General features: G+C 42.4%; 1 protein-coding gene across 1 annotated transcript in view; it reads left to right on the top strand.

Annotated features, from left to right (window-relative positions):
• LOC108157220 (putative uncharacterized protein DDB_G0277255) overlaps positions 1–27,429 on the top strand; it is a 120,762-nt gene that overhangs the window by 85,862 nt on the left and 7,471 nt on the right. Inside the window, exons 4-6 of the mRNA XM_017289181.2 lie at positions 8,356–8,417; positions 18,700–19,412; positions 19,693–21,654. Coding sequence (XP_017144670.1) covers positions 18,843–19,412; positions 19,693–21,603 — 2,481 coding nt within the window. The 5' untranslated portion in view covers positions 8,356–8,417; positions 18,700–18,842 and the 3' untranslated portion in view covers positions 21,604–21,654. The remainder of the gene's footprint in view (positions 1–8,355; positions 8,418–18,699; positions 19,413–19,692; positions 21,655–27,429) is intronic.

Here is a 27,429-nt window from a genome sequence, read left to right as displayed (position 1 = left end):
CAGATTGCACATCCCTTTAGATGGGATGGGATTTCCACCTGGAAGATCTATGGAATTGAGTGGCCTGCGGTTGGAATTTCCTAGGTCTTCGATGAGGGTCTGGCATAGGGTTTGCCAAGGGACCACAATCCACAGTCTCTCGTCGGGGAATGCTCTTCTGTTGTGGCCTTTCGCTTAGGGGAACAGCGTCTACACCATTTCAATGTCATTGGCAGTCTTCTGGTTGAATCAATTCTTAAAAAAAACTCAAAAATTCCCACTTGAATGGATTTCCCTGAACGGACAAGACGATGGTCGATGTGCCCCCCCACCTGTTGATTAAAGATCGGTGGAGGCATATGGTGCTCTCATTCGTGCCACCGCTGCCACATGTGCTTCTTCTCTTTCTTTAAAGTCCTCCTCGAACCACACACAAAAAAAAGAGAATATGATGATGCCCCCGTCGGCCCCTTATCTGTGTGTGTGTGTGCCCCCTGTCCGTGGCAGAGTGGCAGCTGTGTTTATGATGCGTTTACGACACATGAAGCAGGACACGCACATCACGTGGATAGACATCAGGAGAGGAGGATCGTTAACGGTAGCACCCAGTCCCCCAACCCCACCCCCACCCCCGACCAGCCAGTGTGTGGGGCATCATAAAACTGACACCCCACTCTGCCCCCTCCGCCCCCCTCTGCACCTCTCCTGCATATTTGAAATAGTGTCGGAAACACGCAAAACAAACGGAAAAAATAAACAAAAAATTTGAAATTTTTTGTTGTAAAAAAAAAACCACTCGTTTTTCTATGTGGGGCTCTTGATTTTTGTTGTTGTTGATTTTTTTCGGGCGCCAAACAAAAAAATAAAAAAATAACGAAACAAACGGGAGAAATTTATTTTTATTCTTTCGCTGCTCGTAAAAATCAATGAAAACATTTGTCAGGACAAGCAGTGCCCCACCTTATCGAGGGGGTGGGGGGGGGGGAACTCCTTGGGGGTACGGTGTGGGGTGGGGGGGCGGTACGGTGGAAGTTATTCCAATGAAATGCCTGTGAAAAGTTTTCAGAGAGCCGAGAAGTTTCGCATGAAATTTGTAGCCGAGAAGAGAGCGAGAGAGAGAGCGAGAGAGAGAGAGAGCGAGGCGGAGATGTTTGGGAGAGGGGATAAACGGGGCTTTATAGAGTGAGGATATAAGGTATAAGTTATATGAAGGAGCCAAAAGGATATATGCTGTGGGAGCGGCAGTGGGGGGCGGGGGCGGGGGCGGGGAACTATAAAACTTGAAGTTTGAGTCGAGTTTTCTTTGAAACTGTTTTCATTTCTTTATTCACGAAGCCCCACCGCCACTGCCACATCCTCGACATCCTACGTTTTCCTTCCTTTTGCTGTTGCAAAGGAATGTGTTTGATGCAGGCCAAGTTAATTGGATTAACACTGAGGAGAGGAGGACACGGGGACACGCGGACACCCGGACAGACTCTGTTGCGAAATTCGATTTATGGTCAAAATGATTTAATTGCCAAACATGCCCCCATCCCCCCTGAAACCCACCAGAAAGAGAGAGCAAGAGCGAAAGTGTATTTTTATTTTCTTCTTTTTTGTTGGTTGACTTTTTCGTAGTTTTTCTTGTTGTTTTCATTGGCTAAATGGAATTGGTAATGGAACCACCAAGCTTGACAGAGAGACATAGAGCGAGAGAGAGAGACAAAGAGAGAGAGAATGAGTTCAAAGGGCGCGAAGAAGTGCGAAATGGCTCTGAAGTTTTCGCACAAAAAAAAAAACAAAAAAACTCATTTCAAGTGCGAATCAGACCAGAAGATGGTCTACTAAATGGATTTGTTTTCGACAGCTCTGCAAAATGGAACTAGTTCGCAGTTTTGTAGTTCACCCACACACACACACACACACACACACACACACACACACATACGGTGTATCGGCTGGTTGGATGTACGAGTATCGTTTGCCTTGAGGCAGAGGAAAGATGGGAGCACATCTCGACGCCTCTGTATCTTTTCTTTTTTTTTCCATTGTACTTTTTTTGTGTAGAATTTTGCATTCTTTTTTGTTTATTATTTAGCTCTGACTTGTTTAGTATTTTAATTATTCTGTTTCGTATTTTCAGTACTTTTTTTCAGCATATTGTTTGGTATTTTCCAGTTTTGCATTTTTAGTGTATATTGGCTGGTATTTTTAGTATATTGGTTAGTATATTTTTATTTTATTTTTCAGAATGTTGCTTAGTATTTTGCAGTGTATTGTTTTGTATTTTTCATTATATTTTGTGATATTATCCAGTATATTGTCTGGTCTTTTCCAGCATGGTGTTTGGTATTTTACAGTATATCGTTTAGTATATTTCAGTATATCGTTTGGTATTCTTCAGTATATCGCTTGGTATATTTTTTAGTATATTCTTGTGTGTGTTTTCAGTGTATTGTTTGGTATTTTTCAGTATATCGTTTGGTATATTTCAGTATATAGTTTGGTATTCTTGAGTTTATCGTTTAGTATATTTTTTAGTATATTCTTGTGTGTGTTTTCAGTGTATTATTTTGCATTTTTCAGTATTTTCCCAATACTTTTCTTCTTGTATTTCTTCACTACTTTGTTTAGTATTTAAAAATATTTTTTTACTATTTTTAAAGGATTTAAGATGTTATTTGGTCAAGAGAGGACCAATTGTATATCCTGGACGCATTTCGATTTTCGACCCAAAAAGTGTCTCCAGAAATGGTTGGAAAATATCCAAAATTAGCGCAAACAAAATTCAAAAGTTCTCAACTGTTGGATTATATTTCCGTTCAGTTCCGTTCATTTCCTGTCTCTCTCTTCACTCCTTTTTCTTTTTGGCATCAATTTCAATGGTTTTTTTTGTTGCCCTTTGTGTCTAAAATTTCTCACCGTGTAATTTGGCCTATGGCCGACAGCCCTTTGACCTTCCTACAGCACCCGTACCGCACCCGCACCCGCACCCGCACTGGGCACCGCAAGAAGAAAAGAACTCATTTCATGTAATTAATTAAAGTGACCCCCCCAGGAAAAGGGCAGCACAACAAAAGGCGCCCCAGAGCCGCAGTCCACTACCCCAAATCGAGGGGACAATACTTCGAGTTGGCCATGGACTTGCCCGCTTGCTCCTGGACTCCGTCTCTACTTCTGGACACCTCCTTGACTGCTGGACTTGACTGCTTCTTTGACTACTCTCCCAACACGACAGAACAGGACAGTTGGACAGACGGAGGGGGCGGGGGGAGGGGAGCACGGCTCAAGTGCATCAAAGCGGTAGAACCGTACCGTATTCGGGGGGGGGTCTGGTAATTTGATCAACCATCAGGCAGCCCAGCTCCGAAACGTCGTTTGCCCTTTTGTTTTTAAGGACATAACACATTTTTCCACATTGCTGAGCATTAGCCCCGAAGCCCCAAGAGGAGTGCGGGGAAGCTAATAATTTAGTTAAGTTAGTTAAGGACGACTCCTTCAAAGCGAGAGAGAGAGAGAGAGGAAGGTGTAGCAGTTGTCGGTGGAGTGGGAGGAACGTCAGGTAGGGCTTCCATATGGAAATCGGAATCCCATCAAATGTAACCGTGGGCTCAAGTTGCCCTGCCCCTGTCCTGCCCTGTGGCCTTCTTCTCTCCTCCTCCTCTTTTTTTTTTTTTGAAATTAGCTCAATGAGCATTTGTGCAATCAAGTGATTTTTAAACAACCAAAAAGGTGCACAACCCCTGGAAAAAAAAGAAACCATCAGGAAAAGGGTTGCACACACACACACATACGCGATACGGATACGGGTAGCAGCACTCCTCTTCCCTTGGGGCGAGTTGTGTGGCAAATAAATTTCACACATATTTGCACACTCCTTGCCACACAGGCACATTCAATAATTTGTACGTACAAGGTCGCCCCGCCTCGCCTCGGTTGATTGTACTGGAAAGACGCTGCTTCTTGAGGCATGCCTCATATATATTGTAATCGCAGGCATATGAAAAAATTCCCCCCCATATCCTCGTCGAGTGTGTGCCGTGGTGTGGCATGGGTTTATCTGTATGCAAACACAAGGCCATGTCTCATGACTCATGGCAGAGCAGAACAGGAAAAGTGTAAGAAAAGGGGTTGCAACGGCGTTCCGATGGGAACCCCAGCTGCGGGTCTTCCCGGGGACACTCGAATCAACCCAACGAAGTGGGTCTTCTGTGCCCAAAGGCGAGCGCGGTTCCTTTGACGATTAATTCTGTATTCAGATCATTGATTAACAATTGACTATTGATTGGTAGTACAGCCGGATTAGGGGCCAGTATCTCAGGCATCCCAGCAGAACAAACTTTAACGCAGAACTGCAATACCCCCACGAGTTCTTAGCGGCAAAACGGCAAAAAGGGAAAGTAAGAAAGTAAGTTTGTTGTTCGCTCAAGTTTTTTGTTGCAAAAAATACACATGTTTGGGCAAGGGATTTTATGTGTGAATCTTGCGTATTCCAAAGTTCCATTTCACTGTTCGAGGGGTATTTTGTAGCCAGTGTTCCACATCTGAAAGGCATTTTTTGGCTTTCGATTTATTTTTTTTTTTTTTAGTTTTTTGTTAAGTATCTATTCATTAGCTTGTTTAGTATTTTTTCAGTATTTTTATGGTATTTTTCAGTATTTTTTAGTATCTATGTGTTTATCATTTCATCGTAAACAATCCCGAGTAACGAAAAATAGCATAGTATATTCAGTATTTTTCATAGTATTATTTTTTAACTTTTTTTATTGTTTCTTTTTTGTAGGATTTTTAAGGTACTTCTCAGTATTTATTTATTCTCAAAATATTATTTATAATATTTTTTTTTGCATTTTTCATTATTTTCTGAAAGTATTTTTTAGTATTTAGTATAGATTTAGTATAGAATTTTTGGTATTTTTCATAGTTTTATTTTTAAATTTTTAATAGTATTTTTTAGGCACTTCTCAGTATTTGTATTTTAATTGTTAGGTATTTTTCAAAACTTATTTTTTACATTATTAATAGTATTTTTTTGGTATTTTCCATTATTTTCTTTAATTATTTTTTAGTACTTAGTATAGAATTTTCGGTTTTTTTCATTGTATTTGTTTTAAATTGTTTATAGTATATTTTAGTATCTTTTTCTTAGATACTTCTCGGTATTTGTATATTAATTGTTAAGTATTTTTCAAAACTTATTTTGTATATTATTTATAGTGTTTTGTTTTGGTATTTTTTAGTATTATATGGCTTAAAGTCCCGAATACCGCATTAAAATTGGTCTCCTGTTCGTTGGATTCGAATCAACATACGCTTCATTCGTCGAATGTGCCTGGGGGAAAGGGGTGTTACGTTAAAGTCATATATTCCTTTGCCAGAAAATTCGCCTTAAAGACCCACATAGTATGGTATGTACCTCCATCAACCGTAAACTTTTTACCGACTGGAAAAAAAAGGAGAAAAAATTCAATTTCTGTAGAAATATCAGCACATTCCCCCATGGGATGCCCAGACGAAACGAACTTGAAGCTGACTTTAAAAATGTCAAGAAATTCAGAAACTGGTGGCACAACCCCCTCCCCCCCTCACCACCCTTTGCCCCATTGCTAGGGCGAGGACTATGCCGATGATGATGATGATGATCATTATTGTTATTTCGCACAGGTTACATTCTGTTGCCACTTTCCTTGGCTTTCTTTTTTACATATTATTATTATATATATATTTTTTTTTTTGTCAATTTCGCCGCGAGAACTCGAGTCATTTGCGAGTCGCGCTTGGAGATGGTTGAGAAGGTGTGTGTCACATTTGCCACGACACGATTTCCTTTGACTTTGCCATGCCCCCCCTGCCCCTGCTCCTGCCCCGGTGCCGTCTCCTGCTCAGCAGCCATCCTTCCTTCCTTCCTTCCTGCTCTAACCCCAAACACATCCTTATTTATTTCTATTTTTATGTGTCGCACACGGCAACAACAACCCAAAAATAAAATGAAACGAAACAGCAATAGAAATGGAAATGGAGAAACCAAAGCTTTGGGATACCCTTTTCCATCTCCTAAAAGTGTTAGATTTTTTCAGACGATGAGAGACCATCTATAGCCGATTGTTGGAGCATCGAGTGGCAGAAGGTACAAAATCTATAGAGCGGGGAATGCCTCCTCCCATCCCAGATATATCATCTATGGAGCTGAAAATATCTCTTTATTCCTTCTCAAGTGGGGCGTACCTACCTTTTATATAAAGTGTATCAAAAGCAACAGCAGATGCCAACAAGAATTTATTTTCACTGCGCATTTTCACTCCTTTACTAGACGGGGGGAGGAGCGGTACGGTATCCACAGCCCCACCCACACGACAATCCACTCTTTCGACTCCTCTGCTCTTCAGCCACCAATTGGACTTCCTCTTTTGACATTCATTCGCATTCGCATTCACATTCCTCCCAATTGTGTTATAAATTCAAAAATGAATAACGCACGTTTTCTTGTGGTTTAAAATTCTATTTTATTTGTATTGCCCAGCCCCCAGCCAGCCCCCTCCAGCCCCGTTCCACCAGCATCCCCTTTCGGGGGGGAGGTCCTTTTTTTTTGTCTACTTTCTTTTTCCTGATTTTGGGTTTTTTCCTTTTCTCCTTACTTATGTTTCAAAAACTCCTCCATTAGTCAGGATGGATGGATGCCCCATCCTTGGCGCTCAATTAAAACATTTTTGCAATGACATTTGTGGGGCTTTGTCAGTGGAAAGCCATAGACGACCGCACACTGGACTTTTCCTTGGGCTTTCCCGCTCTTAAGGCTTCAATCCATATTCGGGTTTCTCTCAATTCTTTCTCCCTTTTGGGCAGCTTAAAGAATTGCTTTCCTCCTCTTTTTTTCGCTCTTTTTCCATTGTTCTCATTGTGGTTTTCGTAGTTGGAAAAATTCACGATTACGATTAGGATTCCGCGGAGTTTCTCTGCAGCGAAAAAGTGCTGCGGCTTCTGGTTGATTGACGTCTAAGAGACGAAGGAGAGGCCTAAGCTCTCGCAGAATAAAAGCAAAAAACTACTCTGGGAATAATTTGTGGGTCTAACAATGGGTCAAAATTGAAAACAATTAATTCTTACCTTTTCTTAGAGCTGATTTATTTGAAAAGAAAGTGATCCTTTATTGAAGTTGCCAGAAAAAGTATTTTTATACTTTTTTTTTTCGAAAAATAAGTCTTCAGGAATTTTTTTTTAAGCTGAAAATTTGTTATTTTGCTAATTAATGCTCTAATTAATTTTTAAATAAATAAATAATATGATATCTTAATAAAAAAAAATTACTAAAAATACTATTTTAAAACATACCAAGTACATACTGATAAATAATACCGAATATAAAATCTTTAAAACTAAAGAAAATACCACAAAATACCAAACTATAACATAACAAAAACAGTATAAAAAAGACCTATTAAAATATTAAAAAAATAAATACAAAAAAAAGTATAAATAATTTTTTTGGTATGTTTTTAGTATTTATGAAAAAAAAAAATTGGTAGATTTTACCCAGAACCATCTTCATCTTCCTCAAATGCTAAGCCACACTGGGAGAGAGAGTTAGGGCTCGTGGCTTTTGCTTGATTTGAAGCTTTCTTCTGGCTTTTTATGAATAAAAATCCATTCCACTTGAGTTCGAAAACCAAAACGAACCATCTGGCCATTCATTCATTCAGCAATCAAAGAACAGATCAATCAGGGACCTCGAATCGAACAATTAACCCAAGCAATCACAAGAATTTCAATCAGAGAACCAGAGGATCCGACAAAATACCATCGAGAGGCGAACCGAAAGGCGAACGAACGACGGAAAACCATAGACAAATGGCATCAGAATTTAATTCAATTGTAAATCCCATATCATCCTCCGAGAAAAACACACACAGAAAGTGGAACCGAACGATGAACGATGTTCTAGGAGAAGGATGAACAAAAAAAAAACATTCAATTATGAATTCCGAGAAAAAGCTTTGAACAGAATAAAAAAAAAAAACAAAAAAAACAAAAGCACAAAAGTAAGAGAAAAACTACATACAGGGGACAAAAGAAGTTTTATTTATCCAGCATTTGACTTTGAAATGATGAGAATGCTAAAGCAAAATGTTACAAACAGCAGATGGATGGATGGGAGGTGGGAGTGGGGGGGGAGGGGGCTCCCATTCAGAGAGATACAATTTCATTTTGTCTGACATTCATAAGTCACATGCCCCCGAAACACTGCCGCAGAGGAGACCATTTCTCCGAGTATATTTTTGTACATTTTTTTTTTGCCCTTTTGTTGGGTTGGTTACACAGTTTGTTGCAAAAGTATACGCCTGCTAATTAAATTGTGACTCTGTTCTAATATTTTGTACCATTTCGTTCTCATTGCAGCAACAGCAACAGCATCTGGCAGCCTCAGAGGAACGAAAGTGGAAATATTCTCCAAGAATTTGGTAAGTGCAAACGACGGGGTTTACTCCGAAGAGAGGAAGAGGGATAGAATGTCATATACACATGGAAAGATGGATAGAGGCTAGCAGTCGGAAAGCTTTCTTTCTGGAAATCTTTTTCGAAGAAAATATGAGCTTCCGCCTGGGTAACGCCTGACCCTGGACTCGCTGCAGCTTCTATCTGGGGCGTGAAATATCCAGAAATATTTCACAATACTTCTGATATGCTGTGTACACCAGAGGTTGGGTCTTCTACGGCTGATCCCTGTTCCGCTTGAACTCTGCTTGAAAGATGCGTTTTTGTGCCCTGTAAAATTTTTCCACTAAGCGAACGGATACAGTCGTATTTTTCATGAAGCATTCGTTGGGGGAAAAAATCCACATTAATAAAAGAAATACTAAAAATACTATTTTAAAACATACTAAATACATACTGATATATATACCATAAAATACTGATAAAATACCAAATTTAAAAGCCTTAAAACTAAAGAAAATACCACAAAATTCCAAACAATAACATTGAAAATACTCAAAAATAATTTTAAAAAATACTACTAAGATACTAAAAAAATAAATAAAAATATAAAAAATACAAGAAAAAAAAATTTTAAAAAAAACTTTAAAAATACTTAAAAGATCTTAAAAATTTGAAAAAAACCTTAAAAAAATACTTAAAAGATCTTAAAAAATTGGAAAAAACCTTAAAAAGTACTTAAAATATCCCCAAAAATATTACTCGGTATTTTTTTTTGCAATGAAATATTAAAAAAATAGCAAAAAAAAAATACACCGGGAGAGGGCAAGGAAATCTATTTGTCATCCTGAACCCCTGAATCTCTTATTTTCCTTCGAAAATTCCTTAAAATTCCACAAATACAAATATTGAGCGAGAAGTTATGCAGGAATGCACGAGGCATCCCTTCAAACACATAAGTTGAACTATTAAAGAGACCCTGAAGGTGGGTGGGTAGGTGTACTCGCCCAAGTCCAGTGCGGTTAGGTGAGGTCAGAGGGAACTTTCCACCTGATAATCGTCTCGATATTTCATACGCCCCGTGAACCCAGGAACTCGTCGAATATTTGATTTCCGTGCTCCTTCATCAACGTCTAATCCCCAGTGCCCACTTTAATGCTACTCCACTTGCCCCGCGCACTTGAACCCGAAGCCCAGGGACTCGATTCGCCACCCTCGCCATCGCATCTTGTGCCGCTCCCACCCCCTGTCGACGCTCCTCTGGCAAATCTAACCAAATGCCAACACAAATTTTGTTTGCTTTTTGTATTAGGTTGACAAAAATCAACACCCAGCCAGTCAGGCCAGGCCAGGGATTCCTCTCGCAGGAGATTTATGGGCTAGAGGTGAAGGTGGAGGAGGAGGTGGAGGCCTTCGTCTCTCTTGCTTTTTGAGATGTTTGTCTTTTGCAAATGTTGGGCAATATTTTGCGGTAAAAGGTGAATTTATTAGCACTACTCCTGCTCCTGCTCCTCCTCCTGCTCCTCCTCCTGCTCTTCCTCCTGCTCCTCCTCCTGCTCTTCCTTCTGTCCTACTGGAAAAACTTCTTATCGCCAGCACACATTTTTCATGGACTTAAGATCTTGACAAATCATAAACAAAATGCACACCAAAATGAGTGAGAAATGGATGGAAAGAAGGGGCAGGGGCATCTCTTTCCTTTAATCAAATCCCAAACAAAATGTCAATAAAAAGCCACACAGAACCCATAGACAGACCCGAATAGATGGAGATGCATATCAAAGGTATCGAAAAAGAGGATGGGGCGAGAGACAGTTAGGCACACAAATCTCCACATTCAAAGGCCATTCCACCATTCCAGCATTCGCCCATTCCCATTCCATGGTCCACTTTATGAAATAGAAAATGAAAATCTTCATGGCTTAAGCCTCCACTAACATGGAGATGATAACCGATGGGGGCGGGGGGGACTTTTGGGGGCACCGCAAGATACGCATCTCTTGAGGATTGTGTTGCCTCTTAAAAATTCCGTTTCTTTTCTTCATTCGGTTTTCGGGTTTCCCTTCTGTTAAGCCGATTTCTGGTTGACTTTTTTTGTGTGTCTGTCTTTCTGTCTTTCTGTGTGTCTCTCTGTCTGTCGTGTGTGTTGCGACATAAAACACAATAAAAGTGAAATAAAAAGCACACACAAAATCTTGGCCCTCTTCTGCTTTTAGGCTGCGATGACAGTCAGAGAGAGAGAGGGAGAAGGGGAATGGATGTCAACGCTATCATTTTCGAAATTCCAATAAGTTTCCATTTGCGCGATACATTCGGAAAAAAGGTTCTGTTTGATGAACAGATTGGGAACAGTACAGCTCTCTGCACTCTGGAAAAAGGCAGTTGTTTTTGAGTTCGATTAAAGGATCTATGGATAGACCCTGAAGATGGTCTTGATGCCACACTTCCATTGGCAGCCCATTCACATGAGGCTAATGACGTTGAATGTTCTTTCAAAATGTTCTATTAGCGAATGTGCTTCACATTCCAATTCGCGTGGGATTGTAGTGCCATCCCTCATGGTGATACACGTGTGACTTTCGTTTTTGAAGTATTAAAATACTCGTATCCGAAAATTGCATATTCATATAAATATCTAGTATTTTATTTAGTTTTTCCTTTTTTTTTTTGTATTTAGTTTGTATTATTATTAGTTATTTTGTATGGCATTTTTATAATATTTTATGCAAAAATTGAATTTGGTTTTTTTTAGTAGCTATGTAGTTTTTTGGTACTTTTTTGTAGTATATTAAGTGTTTTTTTCTTCAGAGAAAATGTAGTATTTTTTCAGAATTGATTTAGTATTTTTCAAAGCTAATTTAATATATTTTCAGAATTAATTTAATATTTTTTCTGAAATTATTTAGAATTTTTTCCAAATTTATCTAGTATATTTTCAGAGTAATTTAGTATGTTTTCCAGAATTAATTTAGTATATTTTACCGAATCAATTTAGTTTGTTTCAGAGCTAATTTAGAATTTTTTCAGAATTAATTTAATTGTTTTCTGAAATAATTTAGTATTTTTCAGAGTTAATTTAGTATTTTTCAGAATTAATTTAGTATTAATATCATATACATTTTGGTATTTTTTCAGTATTAATTTAGTTGTTTTGCCATTTCAATTTTTAATTTAATGAAGCGTATTTTCAGTTTAGGCTTAAATGATTTTTGTTAGTATTTATGTAGCAATTTTCAGTATATTTCCTGTATATTCTTCTAGTAATTGTCAGTATTTGTTTGGAATTTTCGCTGTATATTTCTATAGACTCTTTTCAGTACTAAGTATTTATTTAGTATTTCATAGATTTATGGGATTTTTACAGCGAAGCATTATTGCCCCAGAAACAGTTGCCTTTGTGTCATCCCTATATAAGGCTTACCTTCCCTCAAATATCATTGCCAAACGGCTGAAACCATGAATCAAATGAGGGATTCGTTTACTGTGAATGATGACAGGGTTCCATTGTTCCATAAAGCACTGCTTAGACCAGATATTTCCTACATTCAATACACATATTACTAAGCCAAACTCTTCCATTAATCCATTCTTCAGAAGCAATATCTCGCCCCGGAACCTGAACCTTTTCCCCTACGTAATCCCATTCGTCACCCCATCTGCAGGGTATCCACAAGCTTAGGCTCTTATTCTCATCTATTCGTACGCTCCACGTGACCCAATAATTGTCTCCCCTTTCTTTGTGGGCGCATCCTCCCTCCTCTCGCATATTTTCCTTAGTTTTCCAATGAAATTTTCTCATTCATTTGATCAAATATTTGAATACCGAAGAAGTTGAAAGAAAAACAGCTGGCAGAATGCATTTCCCTTTCATTAAGCTTCCAATTGTTGTTGTTGTTTTTAGACACTGCCACTGCGCGGTGTTTTTGTTGCTGTTGTTGTTGTTGTTGCAGCTGCAACATTCGCCACCAAGTTGTGGCCCACATTTTGTGTGTTCGGTTCATTTCGGTTTCTGTTTTTGTTTCTGTAGCGGCAGCCCCCCTTTCTGGCCAAAAAAAAAAGCTTCCACTTGAGCGCTTGTGGCACGAGCTGCTGGCTGCCCGTCGCCCCCACTGCCAAAAGTTTCGTGTATGTATGTTAATTAAAGTCATTACGTGGAGGACGCCACCAACGCCAGGAGTCCCAAAGTCCAAGGGAAACAAAAGGCAAATGTAGTTGCTCGTTCCACTCGCCAGTCCGCCATTCTGCCAATCCGCCACTCTGTGGCTCTGCGGCTCTGCTCCTTTCCGAGATGAGGGGAGCACACGCTCTCTCGGGACCCTGTGCCTCATCCTGTTGCTGGATTCTAGGAGCAGCAGCAGCAGCAACAAAGTGAAGCCAAACGCTTCGCCAAATTGGCCAATTTTCATATGCATGGCAAGCAGGAAAACCAGGAGAAGGACGGACCATCAGCAGCAGCAGCAGTTCAAGGCACAGACCCCTCCTGACGATGGAGGTTGCCTGGGAAAATCTCCTCTTTGGCATTGACATCAATGAATAATTTTGGTTAGGGCGATGGGCGATGGGTGCTGAGAGCGAAGCATGAGGTGTGCGTCGTGGCAAGGGCTCTGAATGGGTGTAGCTAAAGGATCAGGAGGAGGAGGAGAAGGAGGACTGGGTGTAGTGGGAGGAGAGGCGTACAGCGGTGTGGTGGCCTGACTGCAGACGCCACGTGTCAGAAGCATTGTTCAAATAATGAAACATGTGAAATGACTGCACTGATAGAAATCGGATTGGAGTTATGTATGTTTTGATATTTTGAAGTGGGAACAGTTTTGGGTGGGAAGAGTTTTGGGAGGGAAGAGTTTATGACACAAGTTTGTGAGAACAGCAAGTGGCAAAAATTCGAGTGGGAACCAGTTGAAAAATGGATCATTGAGTGGGAACAGCTAATGAGAACAGTTGGAACATTGAGCTAAGTGAATGTTAACAATCATTGGGAACATCTTGTAGTAGCAGTAGGCAGGCGACATGAGTGGGAACAGTTTTATGTATTTACATATATTGATTTTGTAAGTGAGAACAGTTACTCCATAAGTAATACAGTATGGTGCGGAAATTATTAGGATTTATAAAGGTGGGAACAGATTTTGTAAGTAAGAACAGTATATGGGAACAGTTAATCCATTCATCAAAAGCAAAATTAATAGAGTATGGTGGGAAATTATTAGGATTTTTAAAGGTGGGAATAGTATTGCAGAGTGTGAACAGCTAGTAAGAGAGAGAGAGAGAGTGAGTGCGAAGAGAACAGTCAGTGACAACAGTACATGAGAACAGCAAGTAGGAACAGTAAGTGAGAACAGTAAGTAGGAACAGCAAGTAGGAACAGTAAGAGAGAACACTAAGTAGGAACAGTAAGTGAGAACAGTCAGTGAGAAAAGTAAGGGAGAACAGTATATGAGAACCGTAAGTGAGAACAGTAAGTGAGAACACTAAGGGAGAACAGTAAGTGAGAACAGTACATGAGAACCGTAAGTAGGAACAGTAAGGGAGAACAGTAAGGAGGAGCAGAACAGTGACTGAGATCAGTTGCTCCGCAATTACAGAGCGATCTTTGGTACCCAAAAGAGCGACCCTTTAAGGAGGATTTCCCTCCATTAAGAGACTCAATGATGTCGGAGACTGGGGAACAGTTAGCCAGCGGTAGGAACAGTCGTTTAGGGAACAGTCAATGGAAAGGAAACAAATCGACTCGTCTCCTTATAATCGATTCATCGATTTACCCCGGACTTCCACTGGCAAGCCAGACCCCAAAAAAAACCCCGCCCTCATTTCTGGCAGTGTATGAGGGCCATCCTTTTCCTTTCATGTGCCTCCTCTAATGATGCACAACATGCACAAAATGTGTTAATGACAAACCAACTGGCGACGGGACGGGATGGGACAGGACAGCACCATGGTGGGGGCTCATGAGCTCTCCTTTTTTGTGTGCCGAGAGCGCACTCGATGACTGCCTAATGAGTCCATGAGCCCCCGAACCTGTTGCCCTTTTGCCAAGTGCTGCGTGGCGGAGGAGGCGGAGGGGGTGGGGCGAGGCGAGGCGAGGCGAGGCAGGAGTGTAGCAGAAAGAACCTCTTGCCTTGAGATACTTTTGCTTTTCAAATCGAAAACTGTGCTGCCTGCTGCTGTCGGGGCCAAAGTGAAGCAAATTAAATTGCAGCATGAAATCGAATTGCCAGCAGGCAGCTGAGGCATTCAAATACAGAACGTGGATTGGGGCTGCTGGGGATGTATCCATAAGATACATTCAATGCTTTGCTGCTCGGAACTCCTCTCATTCTTGCAGCTGCTGCTGCTGCTGCCCCCCGAGGACGATGGAGGGAAGAGGATGAACCCAAGATTCAGAAGACTTTAAATTGCTTTTGCCAAACGGTGCAGCATCTCGTGCAGCATCGTCCCCACCTGAAGAGCGCAAGGGGGGGGTGGCACACACACACACAGAACGAGTTGGAGAGGGGCGACAGGGAGGCAAAGAGCGACTAAAGGAAAAATAATATAAGAAGAAAAAAAAAAAAAGTAAAGAGAGTTCTCTACAAAGTGTTCGATTAAAATAGATATTTTTATGGCTTTTGCATTCGAGAATTGCATTAGGCGAGTGGTTTTTGGCCAAGGCAAAGCCAGGGGGAAGGTTCGAACATCGATCGGTATTTTATATGGCACTCATGGAGAGGGAGTCGAGAGTAGAAGAGAGTCATGGATACTATCCACATAAATATGTATTTGATATATTTAATCTTCAACGGGAAATTGAGCTTCCAAGGGCTCAAGGACTTAAGGCCTGGCATCAAATGTCTATCCAAAAAAATGAACATAAAATTGAACGAATTATAGTCATATGGAATATGCTCAGGAATATTTACGAAATATTAAAAAAAAAAAATAAAGTGAAATAAAAAATAAAACAATACCAATATTTCTTTTTTTTTACATCATCATAATTTTTCCTGTGACTTCCTGTTGCTCCAAAACAGCAAAACAAAAATTGTATTATTAAAAAAAAATACCAATATCTAACTAAATATTCAGTAAATTTTTATAGAAATTAGCTGAAAATATAAAATAAATATAATAAAAAAATATATAAATTAAATAAAAAATATAAATATATATAATATTTATAAATAAATAAACATAAATATATAAAATAAATACTGTAAAAATAATTTCAAAATGTCATTCCATAAATTTGTAATCAAATTGTTGAAAAAAACTGACAACATGCAAAATAAGTAGTGGAAAATACTAAAAAAAATACTAAACATATATATTGTGTAAGCTTTAAGATTCCCTTTGCTTTTAATTGCAATTTCAATTGCATTTCCCAGCAAAAAAAATACCCACAAAATACCAGCAATCATTTGAAAGTGGCAGTGCCAGAGCAGAGATTCACGGACAAATGTTTTATGAGAATCCCTGCCCAGAAATCTTAATTGAAAAATGCATATCAATTGCGATATTGGTCTGGTGTTTGCGGAGTTTTGCCTTTGGTTTTTAGGCAGAAACGACAAAAGCAACTCAATCAGTGCGAATACTCGTATCAAAATGTTGCACAAATGCAGCAAATAAACGGCATATTGTTGCCATTGTTGTTCTCTGTTATCAGTGTTGTTTCTGCCATTTCTGCTGTTTCTGTTGGCCATTTTTTATTGTTGGCAACGCCTCGACAAGACCACAAACAACTCGTTAGAATTTGCATGCCAAATGCAATTGCCCAAAAACAAAAAAATACGTAACAAAAACTAACAACAAAAAATACTAGAAAAATCCCAGAGAAAAACAGCGAGAGAGAAAGAGAGAAAACAGAACAGAACGGAACAGAAAACAGAAAACAGAAATCCAAACAAAAAGTAGAAGCACAAAAAAAAGGAAAAGCAAATACGCAGAGGCACAAACATTTCCGAGTTTTGTTAAGAGTTTGAACAGAGATGGCGATAGACCAGATAGAGGGCGTCGGAGGGTGATAGAGAGAGGTAGCACGTGGCAGAAGTATCTGCGGGGCAATGGAAATTGGGTATTGCAACAGCAGCAGCAATAGGAGGAGGTGGCGGTGGAGGTGGCGGTGGAGGAACAACCCATCTAAACATTTGACTATATGGCAGCCGGCGGATGGCTATCAATTTGATATATCAATCAGGGGAAAAGCGAGACTAGAGACTGACCAGAGTGATGGAGAGGGGTGGGGCGGGGGGTAAAGTAAAGGAAGCAGAAATTCATTTGGATATTTGAATACCCTGTAGGATGGTACGTGGGGTAATGGCCGTGATGGAAGCAGTCGAATGTGAAGGCTGTAATACTAGGCGCATATCAGATGCGGCTTTCCCATTATATATCGCACTAGATTTTGGTTTAGTATATTCAGTATTTTTTCGGTATTTTCTTGTACTGCTTTTCTTATTGTATCTGTATCTGTTTAGTATTTTTTGTATATATCTAGTATATAGTATTTTTCAGTATATTTTTGGTATTTTTTAAATATTTGTACTTAGTTTTTTTTAGATATTTATTCAAAAATTTCTTGAACATATATGTATATAACATAGTATTTCAGTATTTTTGTAGTAATTTTTTTTTTAAATATGTTTTTAGTATTTTTAAGTATTTATTCAGAAATTTCTTGAACATATGTATATTTCAGTCAACTTATTGTTTCAGTATTTTTTTAGGTAGTTTTTTTTTAAATATATGTATTTAGTATTTTTAGGTATTTATTCAGAAATTTCTTGACCATATGTATATTACAGTCAACATAGTATTTCAGTATTTTTTTTAGGTAGTTTTTTTAAATATATGTATTTAGAATTTTTAGGTATTTATTCAGAAATTTCTTGAACATACATATACATATTTCAGTCAACATAGGATTTCAGTATTTTTTAGGTAGTATTTTTTAAATATACATACATCAGAACGTTCTTGTACGTATATTTCAATCAACATATATTCAGTATTTTCTTACATTATTATTTGTTTTTAGTTTTTTAAAAGTACATATTATTAAAATTCTTCTCTTCTAGAATTTTTTTTTATATAGATATTTGTGTATTATTTATTCAGTATTTATGTAATATTTCATTGCATTTAAAGAGCTCTGAATCCCTCGTTGGAAACGAATGTGGCCGTTCGATTATGGGTAACCAGCTATCAAACACTTTCTCTGAACCCCCTCTGAACATACAAGGGCCATCAGCACTGAGCTCCACTGTATTTCTGGCCAATTACTGCTTTCATGCCCATTCGCGCTAACGTTTCTCTGAGGCAAGCCTTGATGAATCATTGAGATTCGCTGAAGAGATCTTTTACGGCCCCTAAGCCCTCGAAATGTTCCGAGTTCATCATAAAAAAAAATACCATTTCAGGGAGGCTTATATTTTCTTTAATTTCTGTGTTTCCCTTGAAGGCGTTCTAATAACCGATAATAGCCGCCAGAGAGAGAGAGAGAGAGAGAGAGAGAGAGAGAGGAAGACTCGGTTTTTTTTGGTCTTTCGGTGGCTCTGTACTTGCGGCAAGCCACATGTAGCATGTAGCATGTAGCATGTACAGGTTTTTGCCAGTCTGTCGTTCTGTCTTTCTGTCTGCCTTCTAGGATTATCTTGGACACACGCTGGGGGCCAGGGCCAAGGAGAGGGCCCGGGGAGAGGGCGACTCATAAAGGGATCTGACTCTCCCACTGATTGATTTATGTTTCCCCCTGTGGCAGCGGCAGTGGCAGTGGCACTGGCAGGCACCAAGGGGCAGCAGGCACTCGTCACTAAACATTTTTGTTGTTGCTTCTTGGTCCTCCTCCCACGCTTGGGCTTCCTTCTGGCTTTGCCGCCGCCTCTCCTTTGACTGTTAATAGCTTTAATGCTGTTTTATGGCATTTCGTGGAGAGAGCAACAACTGATGGGGCATGTGGCATAGACCGGCATTTGGGAACTGGAACTCTGGTGGCATGCCAGCGCCAAATGTTTTACATGCGTGCTGTTGCTGCTGTTGCTGTTGTGGGTCCGTCCCGGCTTCCTCTTCCTCTTCCTCTGCCACTTATTGTGGCAACAATGTTTTCGCATAAATAAATTGGAATTGACTGTGGGGTGGGGGGGCAGGGGGCCGGGATAGGGGTGTGGGATAGCTCTGGTAAAGCTCATAATTCCAGCTTTTATTTGTGGGATTTTGGCATGGCATGTCAGTCATGCACCGCACCGCTGCCCCATGCCCCATGCCCGCATGCGCATTCGGATGCTTCCATTTGCAACTCTGATTAATGGCCATGTTTTCACTCTACCTCTTCCACAGATGATGCCCCACTACTAGAAGGAAAACCTAAACCCAAATACAGAGAGCAATCTCCCCAGCGAAAGGGAGAGGACACAGAGAGCGACAGAAGGACAGAGAGAGAGAGAGCGATTCCAGATCGAAGATCCCAGTGAAGATTCATCATGTATCCGGCCAGTGCCAGCAGCAGTGCCGCATCTGCAGCATCCAAATTCCAGAATCGCTGCGCATCGCCACAGTTTGCCAGCTTTGCGCCGCCGCCACCGGGCGACTATCCGCATCCGCATCCGCATGCACACTCGCATCAGCATCAGACGACAGCCGCGGCCGTACACAATGCCCCTGGTGGCGGCGGCGGCGGCGGTGGCATTGGCGGCTCGATGCGGCATCCAAGCCAGCGCTCCACCTCGGCCACGGCGGCGCATCAGATGACCCTCAATCATGGCGGCCACGGCGGCCACAATCACGGCCATGGCGGCGGCCTGAGCATGGGCCATGGCACGGCCGCCACACTGGGCCACCATCATCATGTGGGCTCTCATCTGATGTTTCCCGACGACATGGACAGCATCGAGTTCTGCATGCCAGCGGCGCCGTCGTCCTCGTCATCGTCCTCACAGCAGAATGGCGGGGAACAGCTGCTGTTGGGCAGCAGCCATGGGGAGGCCTTTACGGAGCGTCGACGACGCGGACACAGTCGCCGGAGCAACCACAAAATGGACGTAGAACAGCAGGTGAGGATACGTGGCGAGAGCCTTTCACTTGGGGGAACAATACGGCAAGAAAACATGGGGAATTGCTTGGAATATGTTCCCCTAAGTGAGAGGCTGCCTTCCACTTAGGGGACTTTCCATTGAGTTCCATTGTTCCCCTAAGCGAAAGGTATCCTTTCGTATAGAGAGCCTTTCACTTATGGGAATTGAGCTGGAAAATGTGACAAATGTTCCCCCAAGTGAAAGGACACAGTCCTATATCTTTCTATATACTCAACCGATCTCCTCTCTCTCTCTTTAGGTGAAATGGTCCCGCAAGAACATTGCCGCCACAATGGAACGCTTTGAGCCCACAACCAACACACAGTCCTCGTCGTCCACCTCATCGCTGGACTATGGCTTTGCCGCCGGCGTTATGACGCCCAGCAGCAGCAGTGCCACGCCTTCGCATGGCGGTGGCGCCTCTGGTGGCGGCATGTCCTCCACCCCCTCGCTGCATGTGGCCTTCAACGGGGGCGGTGGCGGTGGCGGCGGGTCTGGTGGTGCTGCGGCTGGGGCCAGTGGTGGCGCCGTTGGAGCAGCTGCTGCGGCGGCACCGTTTAATCATGTCTACTCGTACGCCTATTACGAACCAGGGGCGGCCAAGTGCCACACGAATGTACCCGCCCAGGGATCCGCACAGGCCCAGGCCCAGGCTCTGGCCCATGCCCATGCCCAGGCCCAGGCCCAGGGACAGATGCAGATGCAGATGCAGGCGCCGTCGAAGAGTCCGCCGAGGAACTCCATACGCGCTCTGTTGGCCAAGAGCTTCCGCTCGAAATCATCGTCACACAACGGGGGGGGACAGTCCACGTCGTCGTCGCCGAGCGCCGAGGATCGGGACAGGCACACGTACACCACCCGCTACGGCACCACCGAGAATCTGTACGAGGAGGTGAGCGAGCAGAAGATCCGCAAGGTCCTGTCCGACAACCGCATCGCCTCGTCCAGCGTGGGGAACGTCAAGGAGGAGCAGCGCCGCGTCCAGCACAATCATTTCCGTGTGCTCGACGAGCTAAATCTCTCCCTGGAGGCCCTCATCATGCCCCCAACGCCCCCAGATATTAGTCCCAGCCATGCGATAGCCGTCAACGTCGATGAGATGGGAATGGGAATGGGCATGGGGATTGGGATGGGAATGGGGCCCATGAGCTCCGCTGCATCCTCCGGCAGCAGTGGCTTGGGACAGGCACAGGCCTGCTCCTCCTCCTCCTCTGCGGCGGCGGCGGCGGCGGCGGGGGCGGGGGCAGCGGCGGCGCCCCCATCCTCTCTGGTGGCCAGCAGCAGCAGCCAATCGAAGACCGCCCAGAGGCCACGCCGTGGGGGATTGCTGGGCGGTTCGGCGGCCAGCGCCAGCGCCAGCGCCAGTTCGGCCTCGCATGCCAGCCTCGAGAATCTATCGAGCACTCTGAACAGCATGGAGCTGAAGGATCATCACCATCATCACCAGCAGCATCACCAGCAGCAGCACCAGCAGCATCACCAGCAGCATCACCAGCATGGACACACGAGCAGCAGCTGCATCAATCCGGAGTTCGATGAGGGGGATCTGGACAGCGGATTCAGTGGCAGTGGCAGCAGCAGCGGCGCCAGCTACAATGAGAGTCTGCGCTACTACAAGTCAGCCACGCCCACTGGCCACAATCTCAATCTGAACTTGAATCTGAATCTGAATCCCACGCTCCACCACCAGCAACAGCAGCAGCAACAGCAGCATCCCCTGAACAACAACAACAGCAACAGCAACAACAACAACAACACATTGCCCCACAATATTCGCAGCTGCCGCTCATCGACGGCCTCCGGGACATCTACCTCGAAGAGCAGCATGGCCAGCTGTGGCGAGGATCAAGGCATCGCCGGCATGGGAATGATGGTGGGCTCAGGAACTGCTGCCGCTATGGCTGGACCCACTGTGGCTGCTGCTGCCGGAGTGCAGGAGACCAGCCTGGGCTCCCTGTCGCCCTTCCATTATCCACGACGCTGTTCGGCCGATCAACAGCGTGCCTCCGGCCGATCGATTGCCTCCGGATCCGGCATGGTAATGGGTGGCGGAGTGTCCACAGCGGTGGCCATGTCCGGGGCAGGCAGCTACAGCCTCAGCAGCAGCAGCAATGTGGCACTGTCCACCGGAGCGAAACCCAAGAAGAATTTCTGGACCATGAAACCGTGATGCTACAAAAAGGCGCTGCGTCACATATGCAAGAAATGGACTATTGTCATGGTGAGTCACATCTCGATCTATGCATCGTATAGAACCTATTCCCAAGTCTAGATATAGGTTTACCTGTTACGGTATCTTTCCTGAAGAGAGTCGGTGTGGCTCTCCTCCGGCAGACGGCGCTAACATTGAACGACGAAGAGTGCAGAACGTGTCGTCGGGCGTTATCACAGACGTCTCGTTGTCTTTATTCCAGCTCTTATAGTCTCTGAGCTCTAGGCGGACAGACAGACATGGCTCAAACGATTCGGCTATGGATGCTGATCAAGAATATATATACTTCATGGGGTCGGAAAAGCTTCCTTCTGGATGTTACCCACAAATCTAAAATACCCCTTTACTCCTTTTGAGTATCGGATATAAAAAGTGTGCTTGATGGGTCGTAAATATATATTTTTTTGTGTGGCGCAGAATCACAGAATTTCGGTAGGAGTCCTGCTGCTGGAATGATACTTTTTTGAGGGCCTAAAATATTGTTGAATCAAACTTACTTTCTGGGAAGTAAAGCCATAATTTGTACCAAAAAAGTAAACGATTTTCATTCACAGAATGCGTAAAATATTTCGATATCTATATCATAGGAATTGGCACTGAAAACTGGAATAACATTGGGGGTAATAGATATCTTTATAGGCTTCTATACTAATGACTTGTATAACATCATCAGAACTGTATTTCCGAATAATATTTAACAGCCAAAACTGCATAAAAAAAAGCAATGAAAATCTTTTTTCTTACAATGGAAAATAGTACAATATTCATTAGAAATCTCTTTCCCTATGGAATCATAGAATATATACGTGTCTTTTGAGGTTTTTCCCGTAAAAACTTGATATCCTCTGCAGAATAGAGAACTCAGATATGTTACATGATCCCACTGCCCCATCATCCTTTTGTGCTGTGAATCCTTTCTCTGTGTGTGAAATATTCAATGGTTTGTATGGGGACACCGTTTTGTCATTTAAGATCATATTCCATGATTATCTACCCATCAGCCATCAGCCATCATCATCAAACGTGGAATATTCCCACACCCAGCCCCATCCTCGGGCGAGGGGGCTCGGCAATCTATATAGAGCACTGGTTTTTCCGGGCGGCATCAATTTCAACTTTTCAACTTTAATCATAATAAATTTGCGGCCTGTTTTTCGAGAACGTAAGAGAGTCGAGTCGTCCGGGAGTCAGGGCCATTGCCAGGGCTCCGTTTCAAAAGCAATGAGGCACTTCCGTTGGACTCATTCAGGAAGTGGCACAGAGAGAGAGAGAGAGGAAGTTCCAGATAGAAAGAGATGGGCAGCAGCGGCAGCGGCAGCAAATCCACATTCCCAAGATAATAAATTTATTAACTTGCAACGAGAGAGAGCGAGGCCCAACAGCAATCCACACACAGCCCAAAAAAACATCATCATTATGTGGAGGATTTCACCCTCTCTTATAATGCCATCTACCATCTCTATCCGCTCAATCCTCCCTCTCCATCCACTCCAAAAATGAATCAATTAAAACTGATTGAACTCCATAGATTCCCAGCAGCAGAAGCAGCGGCAGCGGCAGCCCCTGAGCCTCAGACTTCGGGCTTTGGGTTTCAGGCTTCATCTTCCATTTCGTAGCCGAAAAATAAGGAAAAATTAATTTATAACCCAAAGAACTGGGGTAATCCGGAGATCGCTCATCAGACACTCGGCTACATATGCCCCCATTTTTATAGCAATGGTCACGGGGATTACCAAAGCAGTGGATGGAATGAGGGCACAAGATGCAGCAGCAGCATCAGCAGAACAGACGACGACCATTAAGGCGCCTGTCGAAAGGCGAGACAAAACCCAAGATACTCCCTCGAACCTCCCCCTACCCATTCACGGGGTGTGTGAATAATATCGTTATTCATTGCATTTTGTTATAAATCTGTCAATTTGCACAATTGTGCGTGCGGAGAGAGAGAGGAGAGAAGGAAACCTGGAATGGCATGGGATTCTCGATGCAATTCGACAGGCAACCGTCTACAAGGGGGTGGGAACACACACACCACAGGAGGAGGGTGGAGGGCGGAGGTTGGAGGGTGGAGGGCAACCACACTTCAGCCCCTGCACAGCATCGCTGCGCGTGTGTGCATGTCCGCAGGGTGCGCTGAGCGCAAGTTTCGGGAACCATAAAAAATCTGTTGCGAAAAATACTCGAAAATGCCACGGCCTGGCCGGAATACACAACAATGTTGTTGTTCCTACTCCCGCATTAATATACGCTATAATGCGCGAGAGGGTATCACGAGTATTGGAAGAGGTATGCTGTCTGATGTTTGAAATTACGAAAAGATACCAGATAGCACCTGAAACGAGTACCCCTGAATCGGATCTCCATATCATATTATTTGCTGGCAAGCAGTGGGAATATCCTTTGGTATTTTTTGTGGAGTTTGTAAAAATTGGTATAAGAAATCTTTGGAAAATCATGGACAGTTAATTGCTGTTGTGTTGGGAGTTCAGTATTTATTTGGTAGTATTGTTCAGTATTTATTTAGAATTTTTTAGTATTTTATTTTGTATTTTTTTAGTATTTAATTTTGTATTTTGTTAGTATTTTTCGGTATTTTTAGTATTTTTTGTAGTATTCATTTATTAATTTTTCCCTATTTTTGTTTAGTATTTTACATTATTTTTGTCAGTATTTTATTGGTATATTTATTATTTATTTAGTATTTTCTATTAAGTTTTTATTTGGTATTTTTTCTAGTATTTTTGAATATTATTTTCAAGTATTTTCAGTAACTCTTCTGTATTTTTTGTGATATTCTTCAGTATTTAACTGGTATTTCATCCCGCCATGTCTCAAATCGCCCTCCTGTTCTTGTCACTCCTGTCCTTTCGCTTAGGGGAACATTTTTCCACCGATTCAAAGGGGAAAAATACGTGTCAGGGTATTAACAGTCTCGTTGCTCCATAGCGACAGCCTCCGTTCTGTGCTGCGTTTGTTGTCCGATGCGTTGATTTATATTCGAAGCTGCGCTGAGGCGCAGCTAATTTGCCTCGGGTGTTAAGTAGCATGTGAAGTAAACGGTGGCAGGGCAGGGCAGGGCGGGGCAGAGCCCAGTGCCGAAAGAGAGAGAGAGTCCCTGGAGAAAGGGATCCGGGCGGGCGATGATATTCATGAGAGCTCTGAAAGGGGAAAACTCAACCGTCCATTCAATGCGCCCCGTTTTGAATGCGCGAATGTGCATGTGTGAATGGTCCATTGAGTGACCAAGTGGCCCGGGGAACACCACTCTCCACACTCGAGGGGGCTGGGCGGCTTGTGGGGGGGAATTCTTAAGTTATTTATGGGATTGGTTTAGTTTTCAGATTCATTCATGCTCATAAATTCATTCAGTTTTGTGTACCATTCAAAGGCAGCACTCACCTTGAATTCATTTAAAGATTTCCCACTAACTTTGGGCCTCTTTAGGGCTTCTGGGGACTATTAACAGAAATCCAAACGAAAATGCCATGGAAAATCTCGGAAAATCTCTTTAAGCCAACATTTTTGTTGATTTTCCTTTATGGACGATACAGAACTAAACGTTTTTCCAAAACGTCTAAATTGTTGGCAACTTTTGTGAGCATTGCCTTTCGGCCTGGGTTATATTTACGTATATATTATTTGCATTTCGCCTCCCAGCCAGAGGGACATTCCTGCTGCATTCACCTTGAACTTACTCACTCGCGCCCAACCCCTGCCGACCCCGACCAATCATTCCTATTCATTCCTGTTCGTTCGTATTCAGTCCCTTCATCGATGCCATTCAATTTCGTCCATTCACAGAGAGGAGTGCACATTTTTGGAGTACTTGCGCTCCTGCCAGACATCACATCGTCATCGTCATCATCATCATCTGGGGAATCGGCATTGGAATAGGATTCCCCCTTTCTCTCATATGTGTTGGTTGGGTGACCGAAACTCTATCTTGAAACGATTTGTGCACACTCGATTTGACAGTCAGTCAGTCAGTGCCCCATGTCCCACTTCCTGGAGGAGTTCGTCCCTTTGAATCGTTTAAATGTAGCCAACAATAATAAAACATTTTAAACTTGCGGCAGCGGCTAATAAAAGGAAGAGAGAGAGAAAAAGTAGAATGGTTCGGGCAAAGCGGAAGGGAAATGGAGAAGGACAGACCCAAGCGAAAGGAAGAGGAAAAGGAACTCCGAAATGAAATCAGAGCCACATCAAAATGGGGAAACGTCTGCTGCTGCTTTTGGCCAAATATGAAAATGTATGTGGGATATGGGAATGTGAATGCGAATGCGAATTCGCCCCAGGACCACGAACAGAACGATGCCGGGCGATTTAGGGATTCCAGAGCTGGACAATGCCGCATATAAGTAATGAAGATAAGGCCAACAAGAAAAAAGAAGAAGGGTGTGGACCCAGAGAGAGGGAGAGAGCCCCCCCCCACATACGAGTATGCAGGGAAATCGGGCATAAACATTCACTTAGCCATAATAAAAGAAGAGCAACGGCAACAGAAGCCAAAATACTCCGCTCGTCGACGTTCTCAAATGAACAACATTTCTATTTAAACAGCCCCCGGAGGCCCCCCCAAAGAAAGGGGAAAGAAGAGAAGAAGAAGGCAGGAAGGAATCAGCCCTTCGCCCAGAGGTGGGGTCACAGCGGATCCTCGGGGGCAAAGCGAAATTTGTCTGAAGTTTCGCTCTTTTGAATGGAGAAGGTCCCCCCCCGTCATTCCAGGGCTCTGATTTTTTTTTTTTCTTTTCTCCATTCCTAGAGCCAGATTTCCTTCGACTGATTAAAAATTGAATGATGTAGGCGGCCCACTATCGCCCGTTGCCGCTTTCCTCCCACAACAAGAAGGAAGGATTTCCAACATAGAAATTTTTATAGGACTGTTGGGTGGAGGGGGGGGGGGGGCTCCAGAAACTACACCGAAAGAGAAAGTTCCAGTTGGAGTTTAAAGACTAGAAGCCCACCATTTCATAGTTTTATTGATGTTCGGCGATTCTGTTCTTATGATTTTCTCCCTTGTTTTCGGTATCTTCTTTTTTGCCAGTTTCTCAACGATGATTTTTCACAGAAATCTTTTGATTTATAACATATTTTCATCACTGCATTTTTAATGATTTTTCGTCTGGTCCATTTGTATTTTTTTTGGTTTGGTATTTTTTTCCCTTAGTATTCTTCGAATTTGTGTGTGCCTTTTTTTTTTTTTTTGTATTTGTTGTATCCTTACTTTATAGATTTTTTTATTGCATTTTTGTATTTTTCAGTATTTCAGTAGTATTTTTGGTATTCTTTGTATCTTAGTCTATTATCTAGTATTTATTTGCTTATTGGTTTCTCCTTGATTTCAGTAATTTTTTGTATTTTTAGTATTTAATCTAGTATTTTCATGGTATTTAGTGATATCAGTAGGACTTTCCAAAATGTGTCTTCCACATGTATTTTTCTGCTATTTGAATGGGTTACATCATGTTTTTCTGTAGTATTTTTAGTATATTTTTCGGTATTATATCCATGAGGCTATTTATTGGCCTTTTTTAAGAACTGTTTAATCCACCGAATAGTAAGAAAATGGCTTACACCCACCCAACCCATCCGTCCAACGTCCACCCATCCCCCGATACTCAGCTACAATGCAAAGGGTTTCGGCCGCATATATTTTTGCGAGTGTATCAAAGTGGAAGAAAAGCGAAAACCTTAACCCGCTGGCGCCAAAGTCTCAGTCGCAGTCGCAGTCGCGTGGGTAACACAATAAATTTGCAAGGACAAGGCCTGGTATCGTACGAGTGC

The sequence above is a fragment of the Drosophila miranda genome, chromosome XL (genome assembly GCF_003369915.1).
Source record: "Drosophila miranda strain MSH22 chromosome XL, D.miranda_PacBio2.1, whole genome shotgun sequence".
NCBI classification, from domain to species: domain Eukaryota; kingdom Metazoa; phylum Arthropoda; class Insecta; order Diptera; family Drosophilidae; genus Drosophila; species Drosophila miranda.
Note: the sequence above shows the minus strand (reverse complement) of the source record. Positions and strands in the feature narration are given on the sequence as shown.